The sequence below is a fragment of the Rhinoraja longicauda genome, chromosome 43 (assembly GCF_053455715.1).
Source record: "Rhinoraja longicauda isolate Sanriku21f chromosome 43, sRhiLon1.1, whole genome shotgun sequence".
Taxonomy (NCBI): Eukaryota; Metazoa; Chordata; class Chondrichthyes; order Rajiformes; family Arhynchobatidae; genus Rhinoraja; species Rhinoraja longicauda.
The window spans coordinates 8,614,992-8,631,991 of record NC_135995.1 but is presented as its reverse complement, the minus strand read 5'-3'; the positions used below and the strand labels follow the sequence as shown (position 1 = coordinate 8,631,991).

Sequence of the window (17,000 nt, the reverse complement as noted above, 5' to 3'; positions counted from 1 at the left end):
GTTGTACGTCCCCTTTTCTTAACTTGACACCATTTAGATAATACTCAGCCTTCCTATTCTTACCACCAAAGTGGATAACCTCACACTTATCCATATTAAACTGCACCTGCCATTTATCTGCCCACTCACACAACCTGTCCAAGTCACCCTGCAACCTCATAGCATCTTCCTCACAGTTCACACTGCCACCCAGCTTTGTATCATCTGCAAATTTGCAGTCTGCAGTCGCTCCAGTCTTTCGACATACGACAGTCCCGCCATTCCGGTGATTAACCTGGTGAACCTACGCTGCACGCCCTCAATAGCAGGGACGTCCTTCCTCAAATTTGGAGACCAAAACTGCACGCAGTACTCCAGGTGCGGTCTCACCAGGGCCCTGTACAGTTGCAGAAGGACCTCTTTGCTACTAAACTCAAACTAGGAGACCAAAACTGGTCTATTGTGTACATGGTTGGAGGTGTGAATGTAAAACAAGGGGCCGAAGCTGCCTTCATGTCTGGTTACTCCAATGTGATCATCGCTTCTATTGTGTAGCCCTGAGCTCTGGGATAAAGTGGAGATAGGTTTGGAGAGTTTGAGAAAGGGAGGGAGGGAGGGAGAGGGAGGGAGAGAGAGAGAGAGAGAGAGACGGGGAGAGAGAGAGATTCACCCACGTACAAACAAACTGAAAAAGCTACGAGCTTTAATTTATAGAAACAGAAACATAGACAATAGGTGCAGGAGGAGGCCATTCGTCCCTTCGAGCCTGTACGCACCGCCATTCAATACGATCATGGCTGATCATCCAGCTCAGTATCCCGTACCTGCCTTCTCTCCATTACCCCCTGATCCCTTTAGCCACAAGGGCCACATCTAACTCCCTCTTAATGCACGGTGGGATTTGCTTACTAAAATGGCGGGGTAGCTTACTGAAATGGCTGGGGCAGAGCGCACAGCTGGCGTGGTTTGCTTACTAAAATGGCGGGGGTTCTTACTGAAATGGCGGGTTTGCTTACTAAAATGGCGGGGTTTCCTTACCGAAATGGCGGGGTTGCTTACTAAAATGGCGGGGGCAGAGCGCACAGCGGCGGGGTTTGCTTACTAAAATGGCGGGAGGAGAGCGCACAGCGGCGGTATTTGCTTACTAAAATGGCGGGGTAGCTTACTGAATGGCTGGGACAGAGCGCACAGCGGCGGGGTTTGCTTACTAAAATGGCGGGGAGAGAGCGCACAGCGGCGGTATTTGCTTACTAAAATGGCGGGGTAGCTTACTGAATGGCTGGAACAGAGCGCACAGCGGCGGGGTTTGCTTACTAAAATGGCGGGGAGAGAGCGCACAGCGGCGGTATTTGCTTACTAAAATGGCGGTGTAGCTTACTGAATGGCTGGGACAGAGCGAACAGCGGCGGGGTTTGCTTACTAAAATGGCGGGAGGAGAGCGCACAGCGGCGGTATTTGCTTACTAAAGTGGCGGGGTAGCTTACTGAATGGCTGGGACAGAGCGCACAGCGGCGGGGTTTGCTTACTAAAATGGCGGGGGAAGAGCGCACAGCGGCGGTATTTGCATACTAAAATGGCGGGGTAGCTTACTGAATGGCTGGGACAGAGCGCACAGCGGCGGGGTTTGCTTACTAAAATGGCGGGAGGAGAGCGCACAGCGGCGGTATTTGCTTACTAAAATGGCGGGGTAGCTTACTGAATGGCTGGGACAGAGCGCACAGCGGCGGGGTTTGCTTACTAAAATGGCGGGAGGAGAGCGCACAGCGGCGGTATTTGCTTACTAAAATGGCGGGGTAGCTTACTGAATGGCTGGGACAGAGCGCACAGCGGCGGGGTTTGCTTACTAAAATGGCGGGGGAAGAGCGCACAGCGGCGGTATTTGCTTACTAAAATGGCGGGGTAGCTTACTGAATGGCTGGGACAGAGCGCACAGCGGCGGGGTTTGCTTACTAAAATGGCGGGAGGAGAGCGCACAGCGGCGGTATTTGCTTACTAAAAGCGCAAGGTACGATCAACCCGCCCGTAGGCCCTTCATCGCCCTGCGTGGCTCGGCCGCAGCACTTTCCATCGCCCGGTGGGGGCTCAGGACCTTCATCGGCCTGCTCGGCTCGGCTCGGCTCGGCTCGGCTCGGCTCGGCTCGGCTCGGCTCGGCTCGGCTCGGCTCGGCTCGGCTCGGCCCTGGGACTTTCCATCGCCCGGTGGGTGGGGGCTTCAAGGGGTTGGGAGCCTCGATCGCCTCGTGGCGCCACGGGAGAAGAATGAGGAGGAGGAGGAGATAAGACTTTGCCTTCCTTCCTTCCATCACAGTGAGGGTGTGTGTGTGTGTGTGCCTGGAGCAATCACTGTGATGGCTGTTTTGTGTCAAACATTGTATCTGTGTGTCTTGTGCTTTTTGATGTTTGCTGCTGCTGCCGGACCCTGACGTCAGAGGACGCTGGCGTTGAGTATTCGCCGCTTTTCCGTCAGGATAGTTTGTCTGTTTGTTTCTATGTTAATTGTATTTGTAAAGCGCTTTGAGCATGTGATAAGGCGCTATATAAAATAAATATATTATTATTATTATTATAAAATGGCGGGGTAGCTTACTGAATGGCTGGGACAGAGCGCACAGCGGCGGGGTTGCTTACTAAAATGGCGGGGGTAGTGAGAGCGGCGGTATTTGCTTACTAAAATGGCGGTGTAGCTTACTGAATGGCTGGGACAGAGCGCACAGCGGCGGGGTTTGCTTACTAAAATGGCGGGGGGAGAGCGCACAGCGGCGGTATTTGCTTACTAAAATGGCGGTGTAGCTTACTGAATGGCTGGCACAGAGCGCACAGCGGCGGGGTTGCTTACTAAAATGGCGGGGGTAGTGAGAGCGGCGGTATTTGCTTACTAAAATGGCGGTGTAGCTTACTGAATGGCTGGGACAGAGCGCACAGCGGCGGGGTTTGCTTACTAAAATGGCGGGAGGAGAGCGCACAGCGGCGGTATTTGCTTACTAAAATGGCGGTGTAGCTTACTGAATGGCTGGGACAGAGCGCACAGCGGCGGGGTTTGCTTACTAAAATGGCGGGGGGAGAGCGCACAGCGGCGATATTTGCTTACTAAAATGGCGGTGTAGCTTACTGAATGGCTGGGACAGCGCACAGCGGCGGGGTTTGCTTACTAAAATGGCGGGGGCAGTGAGAGCGGCGGGGATTGCTTACTGAAATGGCTGGGGCAGAACGAAATGCGGCTGGGTTTGCTTACTAAAAGGGCGGGATTGCTTACTAAAATGGCGGGGGCAGAGCGCACAGCGGCGGGGTTTGATTACTGAAATGGCGGGAAGAGAGCGCATAGCGGCGGGGTTTGCTTACTAAAATGGCGGGGAGGGAGCGCTCTGCGGCGGTATTTGCTTACTAAAATGGCGGGGTAGCTTACTGAAATGGCTGGGACAGTGAGAGCGGCGGGGTTTGCTTACTAAAATGGCGTGGGCAGTGAGAGCGGCGGTATTTGCTTACTGAAATGGCGGGGTTTGCTTAGGATTCCAAAGTTGAACTGATACAATCTGCATTTTGGAATATGTGGCAACTGGAATAAATATAGAGAGAGAGAGAGAGAGAGAGAGAGAGTGCACTCGCCTCTTTTATTGATTATGGGATAAAGAATAAACAAGAGTTGTGTGTTTTATCCAAAATATTTATTAATGTAGGATTCATAACTTGAACAAATACATTCTGCACTTTGGAATATACAGCAACTTAAATAAATATTTATTTATGTAGGATTCAGAAATTGAACTAATACAATCTGCAATTTGGAATATGCAGCAACTTAAATATTTATTGATGCAGGATTCATAAATTGAACTAATACAATCTGCAGTATAAGAAAATAACTGCAGATGCTGGTACAAATCGATTTATTCACAAAATGCTGGAGTAACTCAGCAGGTCAGGCAGCATCTCGGGAGAGAAGTAATGGGTAAAGCCTGAAGAAGGGTCTCGACCCGAAACGTCACCCATTCCTTCTCTCCCGAGATGCTGCCCGACCTGCTGAGTTACTCCAGCATTTTGTGAATAATACAATCTGCATTTTGGAATATAGAGTCAGAGAGAGAGAGAGAGAGAGAGAGAGAGAGAGTAAGGCAGAGACAGGGGACAGTGCTAACATCCATCCATCCACAGAACAGAGGGACAACTGGTATAAACTTGCCTCATTGTCTGGAGTGGCTTCCAAATCAGTAGATACTGGGATCTGAAGGCTACGCTCCAAAGCCCCCATTCTGACCACAACCGACTGACTAGCTAATTAATTTATTGCATCGTATGGGAGGCATATTCCCAATCTTGTTTTACTCCTGTACAATGACAATAAAGATATATTGTATTGTATTGTATTGTACAACTGCAGAAGGACCTCCTTGCTCTTAAACTCAAATTAGGAGACCAAAATTGCACACAATACTCCAGGTGTGGTTTCATAAGATATTTAAGATAATTAGGGGATTGGACACATTAGAGGCAGGAAACATGTTCCCAATGTTGGGGGAGTCCAGAACCAGGGGCCACACAGTTTAAGAATAAGGGGTCGGCCATTTAGAACGGAGATGAGGAAGAACTTTTTCAGTCAGAGAGTGGTGAAGGTGTGGAATTCTCTGCCTCAGAGGGCAGTGGAGGCCAGTTCGTTGGATGCTTTCAAGATAGAGCTGGATAGAGCTCTTAAGGATAGCGGAGTGAGGGGGTATGGGGAGAAGGCAGGAACGGGGTACTGATTGAGAATGATCGGCCGTGATCGCATTCAATGGTGGTGCGTACAGGCTCGAAGGGCTGAATGGCCTCCTACTGCACCTATTGTCTATTGTCACCAGGGATTAGACAAGTTAGATGCAGGAAACAAGTTAGGTGTTTCAATCTGTGTGCATTGGCGTGTCAATCAGTGTGCACAGGCGTGTCAACCAGTGTGCATAGACGTGTCAATCAGTGTGCATAGACGTGTCAACCAGTGTTCATAGGCGTGTCAATCAGTGTGCATAGACGTGTCAATCAGTGTGCATATCTCTCCCAGCCAGGGGAGAAAAAGCGCCTCTGATTGGCCGCCGCGCCCAAGGCTATGGCGTCATCTGTTGCCAGGGGTGGAAAGAGGCCTTTGATTGGATACCGCGCCATAGCGCGCATCGTCATCTGTTGCCGGGGGGCAGACGATTGGCCGACGTCTCCTGTTGCCGGGGTGTAAAGGGACCTCTGATTGGCCACCGCGCCCATGTCTATGGCATCATCTGTTGCCGGGGTAGAACGGGACCGCTGATTGGTCGCCGCGCCCATGCCTATGGCGTCATCTGTTGCCAGGACATAAAAGGGATGTCTGATTGGCTGCCGCGCCCATGTCCAAAGCGTCATTTAGTGCTAGGGGAGAAAGAACGCCGCTGATTGGTCACCACGTCACAGCGCATTGCGTCATCTGATGCTAGGGAGAAAGAGCACCGCTGATTGGCCGCCGCACCCATTTCTATAAAGGTCATTTAGTGCTAGGGGAGAAAGAACGCCGTTGCTTGGTCAGCACGTCACAGCGCATGACGTCATTGATGCTAGGAGAGAAAGAGCACCGCTGATTGGCCGCCACGCCCATGTCAATGGCGTCATCTGTTGCCGGTCTACTCACACACACCTCGATCCGTGACCATATCCCCCCCCCCCCCCCCGTCCTTGACAAACTCCACTGGCTCCCCCCCATCCCCCAGAGAATCCAGTACAAAATCCTCCTCATCACCTACAAAGCCCCTCCATAACCTGGCCCCATCCTACCTGACCGACCGACCGCCCGCCCTCCTCCACAGGCACACACTCCCACCCACCTGCACCCTCCGCCGCTCGCTGCCAATCTCCTATCCCCCCCCCCACATCCGGACCAAACTCAGTTCCAGGGCTTTCTCCATCGCTGCTCCCACCCTCTGGAACTCACTACCCCCAAACCGTCAGAGACTCCCCCACACTCACCACATTCAAAACATCGCTGAAGTGTCACCTGTTCAGCACTGCCTTCAACCGCTGAAGGTCACCTCACCTACTGTCTCCTTTCTCTGTTGATTTATTTATTTACTTATTTATCTATTTATTCATTTCCCTATGTTCTCTAAATCTCTGTAAAGCGTCTTTGAGTGTATGAAAAGCGCTATATAAATAAAATACATTATTATTATTATTATTATAGTGTCAGGACCCATCTAGGAGTGTTTATGGTTACACATGGTGTCAGGATGTTGCCAGCAGTGTGTGGGATTACACATGGTGTCAGGATGTTGCCAGCAGTGTGTGGGATTACACATGGTGTCAGGATGTTGCCAGCAGTGTGTGGGATTACACATGGTGTCAGGATGTTGCCAGCAGTGTGTGGGATTACACATGGTGTCAGGATGTTGCCAGCAGTGTGTGGGATTACACATGGTGTCAGGATGTTGCCAGCAGTGTGTGGGATTACACATGGTGTCAGGATGTTGCCAGCAGTGTGTGGGATTACACATGGTGTCAGGATGTTGCCAGCAGTGTGTGGGATTACACATGGTGTCAGGATGTTGCCAGGCTTCACTATGCACACATTCTCACCTGGGTGTGCACAGGATTTCACAGATCTCTTCCACAACCTGATGCATTGCCAAAGCCTTGTACAATTAACGCCTGGAGGAATTGGAAATAATACAGTGTAAACAGTGGGTGTAGGATATGTTAGAGTTCCTCCTGAATAGATTTTAAATTCTCTTCGATCTCCCCAAGATTTTTCTTCATTCTTTTCAGAATCCTCTTCTTTTCCTCCCGGATATCTGCCAGTACCCGCTGCTCTTTCTTAGTGAGAACCTGGTGCAGTTCAGCAAACTGGGATGTGATCTTGGACTGAAGGTTGTGTGACTGTTCCTGTGAAATGAAAGGTGAAGATCAATATTTCATGTCACTGATTATGGTTCCTCACGTCTTTACTGGTGACATTTGACCTGTGCATTTTTATTTGCTTTGGCAATTCAATAGTTTTTCTAAATGCTTCTAAAATATCGTGAGGGTAATCTTACAACCCATCAATCCTCTACCCCTAATGCAATTCCCAGCTGCCTATTCCTTCTCACGTGTCCATTAATTCCCATTTATCCATCCACCACCCTCTAGTGGGGTGCCGCAAGGCTCATTGCTGGGACCGCAGTTATTTACAATATATATTAACGATTTAGACGAGGGAATTAAATGTAATATCTCCAAGTTTGCAGATGCCACAAAGCTGGGCGGCAGTGTGAGCTGCAAGGAGGATGTTGTGAGGCTGCAGGGTGAGTTGGATAGGTTGGGTGAGTGGGCAGATGCAGTAAAATATGGATAAATGTGACGTTATGCACTTTTGTGGCAAGAACAAGAAGGCAGATTATTAGATTGGGTGTCCTTGTTCATCAGTCACTTAAAGTTAGGATGCAGGTACAGCAGGCAGTGAAAGTAAGCATGCAGGTAGAGCAGGCAGTGAAGAAACCTAATGGCATGTTGGCCTTCATTGTGAGAGGATTTGGGTTTTGGAGCAAGGAGGTCCGAATGCAGGTGTGCAGGGTCCTGTTGAGACCACACCTGGAATATTGTGTGCAGTTTTGGTTTCCTAAATTAAGGAAGGACATTCTTGCTATTGATGGAGTGCAGTGTAGGTTCATCAGGTTAATTACTGGGATGGCAGGACTGACACATAATGAAAGAATTGGTCGACTGGGCTTGTATTCACTGGAATTTCGAAGGATGAGAGGGGATCTTATAGAAACATGTAAAATTCTTAAGGGATTGGAGAGGCTAGATGTGGGGAAAAATGTTCCTGATGTTGGGGGAGTCCAGAACCAGGGGTTATAGTTAAAGAATAAGGGGTAGGTCATGATCATATTGAATGGTGGTGTTGGCTCGAAGGGCCAAATGGCCTACTCTTGCACCTATTTTTCTATTTTCTGTTTAGGACTGATATAATAATAATAATAATAATAATATATTCCTTTATTCGTCCCACACAGGTGAAATTTACAATGAGGTGAGGACAATTATTTCACCCAAAGAGTTGTGGATCTATGGAATTCTCTGCCTCGGAAAGCAGTGGAGGCCAATACCCTGGATGTTTTCAAGCGTTAGATGTAGCTATTTGGGCTCACGGAATCAAGGAATATGGGGGAAAAGCAGAAACGGGGTACTGAATTTGGATGATCAGCCATGATCATACTAAATGGCGGTGCTGGCTTGAAGGGCCGAATGGCCTACTCCTGCACCTATTGTCTCTGCAGCGCCCGAGGCCAGGATCGAACCCGGTCCCCAGAACTGGGAGACAGCAGCAATACGTGTGTCACTGCGCTGCCCTGTTATTACACACATCACAGGGATCAGACCTGCACAAGATCAGGAAATCGAAACTTAAAAGCCTCACCAGAACTCCAGAAATCTTCTCTTTCTGTTGCTGCTCCATTTGCTGGATCCCTGATTTATCTTTTGTGAGAGACTGGATGGAAGATTTCACCTGATCCTGGAATTGTGTTTGGGAATCAGAAAATTAAATGGTTGAACAGTAAAAATGGAATTAAACAATGATGCGTTTAAAATCGGTTTGCTTTTACCTTGTGGTTTTCAACAGCTTCTTTAACCGGCATGAAGCTGTGAGACTTGTGTTCCCGCCCAGCTGCACAAATCACACAGATCAGCTTCTTATCAGTTTCACAAAACAGCTTCAGTTCTTCCTGATGTTCCTCGCAGTGAGGTTTACTTTCCTTCTCTGGAATTATTTCCCGATTCAGACTCATTGTTCGAGTTTTCTCAGCCAGTCTCGCCAAGGCCCGATTCACCCTGAGGGTGCGGTCTGTAAACTCCTCTCTACATTCCGGGCAGGAGTTTCTCCCCTCCCTGTCCCAACTCTGTGTGATACAGGAGCGGCAGAAGTTGTGCCCACAGTCCAGTATAACCGGATCGGTGAAGAATTCCAGGCAGATGGGACAAACTATCTCCTCGGCCCAACTCTCGACCTGGTCTTTCGCAGCCATTGTAACTCCGCCACTTCCTGGTTCAAAACGCGATCCCTTTGGCGCAGCTGCTGAACCCTTGCAGTATCGGGGCACGGCTGAGGGGAGGCGGAGCTCAGCCCCGTCAATCACAGCCCTGACCAGTAAGTGGATGCTATTTGATACAAGCTGCCTGTAAATTTCATTCCCTTAAACTAAATACATCAGTGTTTCCCATCGTGAATTGTTCATTATATTAGGCTGCACAATGATATTATATCCACGGCAAACACTGTTATTTCATTTAACAGTCTCATGTGCAAACTTGAATTCAACTCAATGAGCCAATTATACTCTATTGTCACATGAACCAAGGGACAGTGAAATGCTTTGCTTTTGCTTGCAATCCGGTAAAATACAAACCTCCCCCAGGCAGTGCAGAGAGAGTCGCCACGTTTCTGGGGCCGACAAAGTTGCGGGATGTTTATGGAACTGTCTATATTTCCCCGCAGCGGCGAACCAGGTCCCGCCGCACGAGGCAGCAGGCGCCCCCGCGCCGCCCCCCTTCCCTCTCGGCTCTGATTTTTGCACAGTGGGGGTAAATTTCAAGGGTCATGTTTTATCACACAGGATGGTGGGTGCCTGGAACGTGCTGCTGGAGTGGTGGCATTGCATAGTCTGATCTGGGCTGCAGGGACTGATCTAGTTCTTTGTGGCCATCAACTAAACCGACAGGTTCATTACAGCTCCCATTCCCAGCTCCTCCCCCACAACCATTAGGTTCTTGGACCGACCTGCAGTGCCCGCGTTTGGCCCATATCCCTCCAAACCTGCCCTATCCATGTATCTGTCCAACTACTTCGTAAACGTTGTGATAGTCTCTGCCCAACTACCTCCTGCAGCAGCTCGTTCCATATACCCACCACCCATATTGTGTTACCCCTCAGGTTCCTATTAAATCTTTCCACGCTCACCTTCAACTTGTGTCCTCTGGTTCTCGATTCCTCTACTCTTGGCAAGAGACTGTACATCTTCCCGATCTGTTGCTCTCGTGGTTTTTTAGTCCTCTCTAAGGTCATCCCTCATCCTCCTGCGCACCAAGGTAGAGAGTTCCAGCCTGCTCAACCTCTCCTGATAGCTCGGGCCCTTGAGTCCTGGCAACATCCTCGTAAAACCTCTTTCCCTCTGATTATGCGCACTCATTATTGCAATAACAGGACGTTGCATTGTCGATAAACCGCCGTTCATCACAGATGGGGATGTTTAGAATTGCACAACGCTCAGGTTTGTTGACTTCCCATCAGCGTCTGAAGCAATTGAAGCCTGATTGGGGCAGGCACTCCACCAGCACGCGCAGTGGAGGACAAGCCCATGTCAGCATCAAACACGCTGAAGTGGAAATGGTGAAGGGCATCAGGCTCCTTGGCGTAAATATCATCAACGATCTATGGCGGATCAACCACACTGAAGACACAGCCAAGACGCCACACCAACACCTGTGCTTCATCAGTGGACTGAGGCAATTCGGCATGTCGCCAAACATGTGGTCAGGACAAGACAGTCTGAGCTATAGGCAGAGATTGAGTAGGTTGGGACTCTATTCCTTGGAGTGCAGGAGGATGAAGGGTAACCTTATAGAGCTGTATAAGGTCATGAGAGGACTAGATTGGGTGAACAGAGTCTCTTGCCCAGAGTAGGTGATTCGAGGACCAGACGACTTAGGTTTAAGGTGAAGGGGAAAAGATTTAATAAGAACCTGAGCGGTAACTTTTTGGCACAATGAGTGGTGGATTTGTGGAACAAACTGCCAGAGGATGTGGTTGAGGCAGGGACTATCCCATCATTTAAGGAGCAGTTAGACAGGTACCTGGATGGGCCAGGTTTGGAGGGATATGGACCAAAAGCTGGGACTAGTGTAGCTGGAACATGTTGGCTGCTGTCTCACTCTTTCATTCTATTACTCTGGCAAACCTCCAAGATTCACCATAAAATGCGCACTGTCCGTTTGCGTCACAACTTGGTTTGGGAAAAGAGCGCGAGAAATTTCAGAGAATTGTGGATGAGGCCCTGACCAGACTCCATCTGCACTTATTTCTGTCTCGGAGAAGCAGACAACATAATCAAATACGTCCCACCCCGGCCATTCCCTTTTCTCCCTGCTCTTGTTGCGCAGAAGTTACAGAACCTTGGAAAGGCGCACTGCCAGTCTCAGGAGCAGCTTCCTCCCCTCTGTTATCGGGCTTCTGAACGGTCTTTCCATCAGCTGGTCATTAGGTGTTGAAGGGTCTGTTCTTGTGCTGCACTGATCTGTGCCTTGTTTTCTCTGTTGCGTGGTAGTTGAAGGTTATTTTTCTGACGAGAGAGAAGTTTACAGTGGACCTTACTTTACTTTAGACACACAGCATGGAAACAGGCCCATCGATCACCAATTCACTCCTTTTCTAGAGAGATGCTGTCAGACCCGTTGAATTCCTGCAGCTTTTTGTGTCTGTCATCAATTCACACTTATTCTCTGTTGTCCCATTTTCCCACCTACTCCCCACACACTTGGGGCTTTTACAGAAGGTCAATAAACATACAAACCGGCATGTCCTTTGATTGTGGGAGGAAACCAGAACACCCGGAGGAAATCCACGAGGCCACAAGGAGAACGTGCAAACTTAGAACAGTCAGCAGCTGAGGTCAGGATCGAACCCGGGTCCCTGGCCTTGAGGCAGCGGCTCTTCCCGCTGCTCCACAGTACCTCAGAAATATTAAGCCTTCTCTTTCCAAATACCCCATACTGCCGCCAAGGCTTTCTGTTTTTTCTCTTGGCAGTTTATGGGCAGATTCACATTCCAATCGCCCATTGAACTGGAAAAACTAAAATAAAAACACAGATGCTGAAAATCCAAAATGAAGATGTACAGTAAGATGCAAGAAATACTCAGAAGGTTGGTTAGCGTTTGTAGAGAAAGAAACGGAATTAATGACTCAGGATGAACACCATTGGTCATCAGTATTTGCTTTGGAATGTAAGGTCTGTTTCACCTTGCTGTTGCTGCCTGACCTGCTGAGTATTTGGGGCAATTTTTGCTTCTATTGCTCATTTTAAAGCCTCAACGTTTTAAGCCATGCATTTGGTTTGGGCTTCGGGTGTGGTAACAGGTGACAAAAGTCACTTATTAAACCAGATTCCCGCTGTTTCTGCAATTGTCAAAGTGAATTCTCAAAGTTACAGCTGGTCTGTGGTCGCACCGCGTGGCCTTGCTCCCATCTAGTGGCAGAACCAAGATGTGCAAACAGTCCTGTTCCCGATTAACAGAACACGGTTTGGTGCAGAACTACAGCACGGAAACAGGCCTTTCGGCCCCCCGAAGATAGACACAAAAAGCTGGAGTAGGTCAGCGGGTCAGGCAGCATCTCTGGTGAACAGGATTCGGAGACGTTTCGGGTCGAGACCCTTCTTCTGATTGGGAAAGTGAAACGAGATATATCGACAGTGGTACAAAGATTGTCAACAAATGAAAGATAGATACGTGAACAAATAATGATGATAAAAGAAGCAGGCCATTGTTGGCTGTGAGCTCGGTGAAAACGAGTTACAGGCAATGAAACTCACCAGGACGACAGTGAAACTAGTACAACGACCAGGGTGGGGGAGGGACTGAATCCACGACCACCATCGATCACCCGTTCACACCAGTTCTATGTTATCCCACTTTCTCATCCACTCTCTATACACCAGGGGCTACTTCACAGGGGCCAACTAACCTACAAACCCGCACGTCTTTGGGATGTGGGAGAAAAGCGGAGCAACTAGAGGAAACAGAGATTAGCTTGGCATTGTACTGTTCCACGTTCTATGTGGGCCGAAGAGACTGTTCTAGTTCTACATGGCCATCAACACCGAGAGACCCATTGTATCTCCCACTCCCAACATTCAGCTTTATTCTTCTCCCTTCCAGTAATTTCCGATTTCATTCCTCTCTCCTATTTACACCTCCCGAGTCAGACCTTTCCCGCCCTCTTCCGAACGACATCAACACCAATTCATTCACTCTGATATAACAGACTGTAGCTCTTGGAAATCCTCCTTCATACCAAACAAGGGTCCCGACCCTGAAGCGTGATCTGTCCATTTCCATCCACAGATGCTGCCTGCCCCGCTGAGTTCCTCCAGCGCTTTGTTGATTTTTTCCCCGCACCCCCGTTATATTTCAACAGATTTCTTGTATCTACCATTTCCAATATTCACTTTGCCTTCTCTCACTGGAGGGAATTTCCGATGTCATTCCCCCCTCCTGTCTCCACTTGCCCCCCCCCCCCCCCCATACTCGCCTTTACGCTGCTGTTGAAGTCCACACCAACCCCGCTGGTGCCGCGTTGTGACTCAGGGCGAGTTTAGGACCCGCCGCCCGCGGCTGCTGCTGAACCCGCGGAGCCCGCGGGAAGGGAGATTGTTTCAATCTTTATATTTTCACAAAAGTGTTTCTGTTCCGATGACGGACGCGGTTAACGCGTTGAAATGAACGGATCGACAGCTCTGATTTCACTTGCTCTTTATTTCTCTCTTCCCACATTTACATTCCCCCTGGTTTTATTTCCGCGCTCACTGGGGTTTTTTACGACGCGGAATTTGGGGATTAAATGGGAGCCGTTCAGCGCCGACCTGTTGTCCACCTGAGCCCCGCTCCTGACGCCGGTCCCGGGACCCGACACTTTTACACACCCGGAGCGGAACCGGAGCAGATTCTCAGCCACTGGTCTTCCTCCCAATAAGGCCCGAAGAAAGGATAAAGTTTCTCCGTTAATGTATTCCCAGTGAAGGTGTGGAGATGGGACTTGGTGGCCGCGTCGTAAAATGAAACTGTCCCGGACTCGTAACTGAGATAAACTGCCACCCTCCCGGGGATGGGACGGGCGGGGAGACGGGACGGAGGGGAGGTGACTGCAACAAACGTGTCACCCCCCCACCGCCCGATGCTCCAGACTCCAGTCTCCGGGGTCAGTATGTCGTCTCCCTTCCTCTCCACAGACTCTGCGGCGACTCCCAGACTCCACCACCGACTCCCCGCCACCTCCACCTCCCAGTAATGTCTCCCCGATGTGAACCCCTCCGATCCCAGCACACACGCCCAGACTGTAAACCTCTTCCCGGTGTCAGGGAGACTCCTCGGGTTCCGGGTCCGTCTCACCCTCTTCCGATCCTCAGACACCTCGAGCAGCGCATGCGCTGTTTCCACATCCAGGGTGACGGAGACTGGGGGGAGAAGCAGAGAATCAGAGAGTCCCCGGGGGTCGGGGGGAGACTCGGGCAGCGCGGCCCCGGGACCGGGGGAGAGGCCGCTCGGCCTCAGGCACAGGCGGGCGGACAACTGAAACCCTGCCCGGGGTTTCACCCACGACCACATCGGGGGGACAACAGACATCTCCCCCCCGGAGTTTTTAATCCAGGGACGGAGAGGGGAATTTCGTGAGGTGGGGGAGGGTGGACGGGGAGGACGGGTGCGGAGAGTGAGGAGGATTGGGAGATTGCGGTGGTGAAGGAGAAACGGAGGGGGGGGGTACACACATATGGAGGCAGATCGGAGCAAGAGGATATTGAGGTTAGCGGTAATTTGAGGTTGTTAAAGAGGAGGTAGAGGTGCGTGGTGGGGTCGTCATGATCACAGTGAAAGGGGGCAGACACGAGGGGCCAGATGACCTGCCCCTGTTTCTATGAGTGGAGGGTGAGAGAGAGAGGGAGGGGTGGCTTGGACCATGGAAGGAAGCAGCGGTTGAATGATCGGGTGTTGGACAGAATGGGTGGAGACTTGTGGTTGTGGGGTCGATGAAAGAGAGCGGATTCACGGGTGGATTTGATGGGTGTGTACAACTAACACACTGATCTCATTGTGAACCAATATATGAACTTCACTGAGGGACTTGACAATGTTCCGCGTGTAAGGGCTGGTCCAGAAAGCGAAGGCAGGTGGGATCGAAGGCGAGCTGGTGAAATGGATCCACAAGTGGCTTGGTGGTTGGAGGTAGAAGGTAGCGTTAGAAGGATAATTTTTCTCCTTGGAGGTCTGTGGCTTGTGGTGTGCAGCAGAGATCGGCGCTGCAACCTTTGCTGTTTATGTTATATGATCATAGCTTGGATGTGAATGTGGGAGGTGTGATTAGTAAGTTTGGGGAGGAAGCAAAAATTGTGGATCGTGGGGAAGGTTGTCAAAGTCTGCAGCAGGATGCAGGGTAATTATCTAAACCTTATTCGGATGCAGGGATATCAAATCACGAGAGTGCAGGTTTAAATAGAGAGCAAGGAATTTGAAAGTGGATCTGAGATTTAGGTTTTACTGGAACAAGTGGACACGTTGGGCCCAAACCTCTCCTGCATTGGTACAGCACCCTCTCCTCCCCCAATCTCCGTCTCCTCCCCTCCCTCCCTCACTCCCCCCACTTCTCCCTCCCTCCCCCTACCTCACTCCCTCCCCCATCCCTCCCTAGGAGATAGATTTATACTTTAAAATGTGAATAACTTAAAAAATATAACACCGATTTGATTGAAACTTCTTCCATTAGCACCAAAGGGATGATGGTGAGCAAGGTGGGCTTAAAATCGCTGTCGTGGACCGTTTTGGCTGTAGTTCATGAACAAACAAACAAACAAACAAGAGGTTTAGTACATAGATTTACACTGAGAGTGGGTGATATCTGGAACATGCTACAGAGGAGGTGGTGGAGTGAGATATCATCAATATATTGGAGGTACTTAAATAGGTGAGGTGCAGAAGAATGCCGATGGAATGTGGGCAAATCGATTAGTATAGCTGGGGAAAAGACGGTCATGGACACGATGGGCCGAAGGGCCAGACTCTGTAATGTACAACCACGGCTCTCAGCTACAAGAGCACTGAATGACTGAGTCTCCACAGCCACCGGTGCAGGGTCGTTCCCCAGCCTCTGCGTGCAGTAATGTCTCCTTATCTCTGTGCTACATGGTGCAGCCCACATTCTGAGAGAGTGCCCGCTCTCCAGACCCCTCTGACAGGGGAACCATCCTCCCTGCATCCAGCCCACTGAGCCCTGTAAGAACTCTGTGTTTCACTGAGATCCCCTCTAATACACCCAAACACTCGAGTACACAGGCCTAGTCTACTCAATCTCACCCCACACAGCAAACACATTGTCCCAGGGACAAGTATTGTTAATCTTTGCTGCATTCCCCCTGTGTCAAGTCTGTCAATATATCGGTACACAGGAGGAAAGGAACAAAAGAAAACAGGAGCAGGATTAGGATCGACTCCTCAGGCTTGCCCCTCCATTCAATGTGATCATGGCTGATCTAAGCTGGCACCAATTCCTCTTCTGTGTCAGTTCCCCATCATCTTATATTTTCAATCTATCAAATATTTATTTGTAGCCAAGTTGCACATATCCAACAACTTAGCTTTTTACCACCACCCTGGGCACAACATGCCAGATATTCAATGCCCTCCGACAGATGCAACTTCTACACACCACATGGGAGGCCGCTCAGGAAGGTTGGATCTCATGGAATCCGGGGTGAACTAGCGGATGGAACACAACATTACCGGAAGGTCGCAGAGGATGTTGGTAGAGGGTTGTTTTTCAGACTGGAGACAGAGCCCACTGTTGTTCCTTATTTATGTGCACGATTGGGTGTGTATGTAAGCTGCACGGTTCGTCAGTTTGCAGATGGAAGTAAAATTGGTGACATTGTGGAGAGTGAAGAATGTTGCCTGAGAGTAAATGGGATCCCTGTGAACTGGGCCAATGGGCTCAGGAATGGCAGGTGGGATTTATTCATGTGAAGGTGAGGCGATGCACTTTGCTGAGACAAACCAGGGCAGGACATACACAGTAAACGGGGAGCTTTATAGAACGGAGAGATGTCGGGGTGCAGGTACACAGTGCCATGGAAGATGCAACGGTGACGGGCAGGGAGGTGAAGAATGTATTTGTCGCTCATGCTTTCACAGGTCAGGATATTAAATACAGCGTTTGACACAATGAGGTTGTTTGTAAATTGGAGAGGGTGCAAAAGTGTTTACGCCAATTTCATCAGGTCTGAAGGGAGACGTT

At 49.8% G+C, this 17,000-nt stretch overlaps 1 protein-coding gene across 1 annotated transcript in view; it reads right to left on the bottom strand.

The window, feature by feature from the left end:
• Positions 1–5,109, bottom strand: part of LOC144612219 (bolA-like protein 2) — a 13,016-nt gene extending 7,907 nt beyond the window's left edge. The window contains exon 1 of the mRNA XM_078431779.1: positions 5,071–5,109. Coding sequence (XP_078287905.1) covers positions 5,071–5,109 — 39 coding nt within the window. The remainder of the gene's footprint in view (positions 1–5,070) is intronic.
• Positions 5,110–17,000: the final 11,891 nt, after the last annotated feature.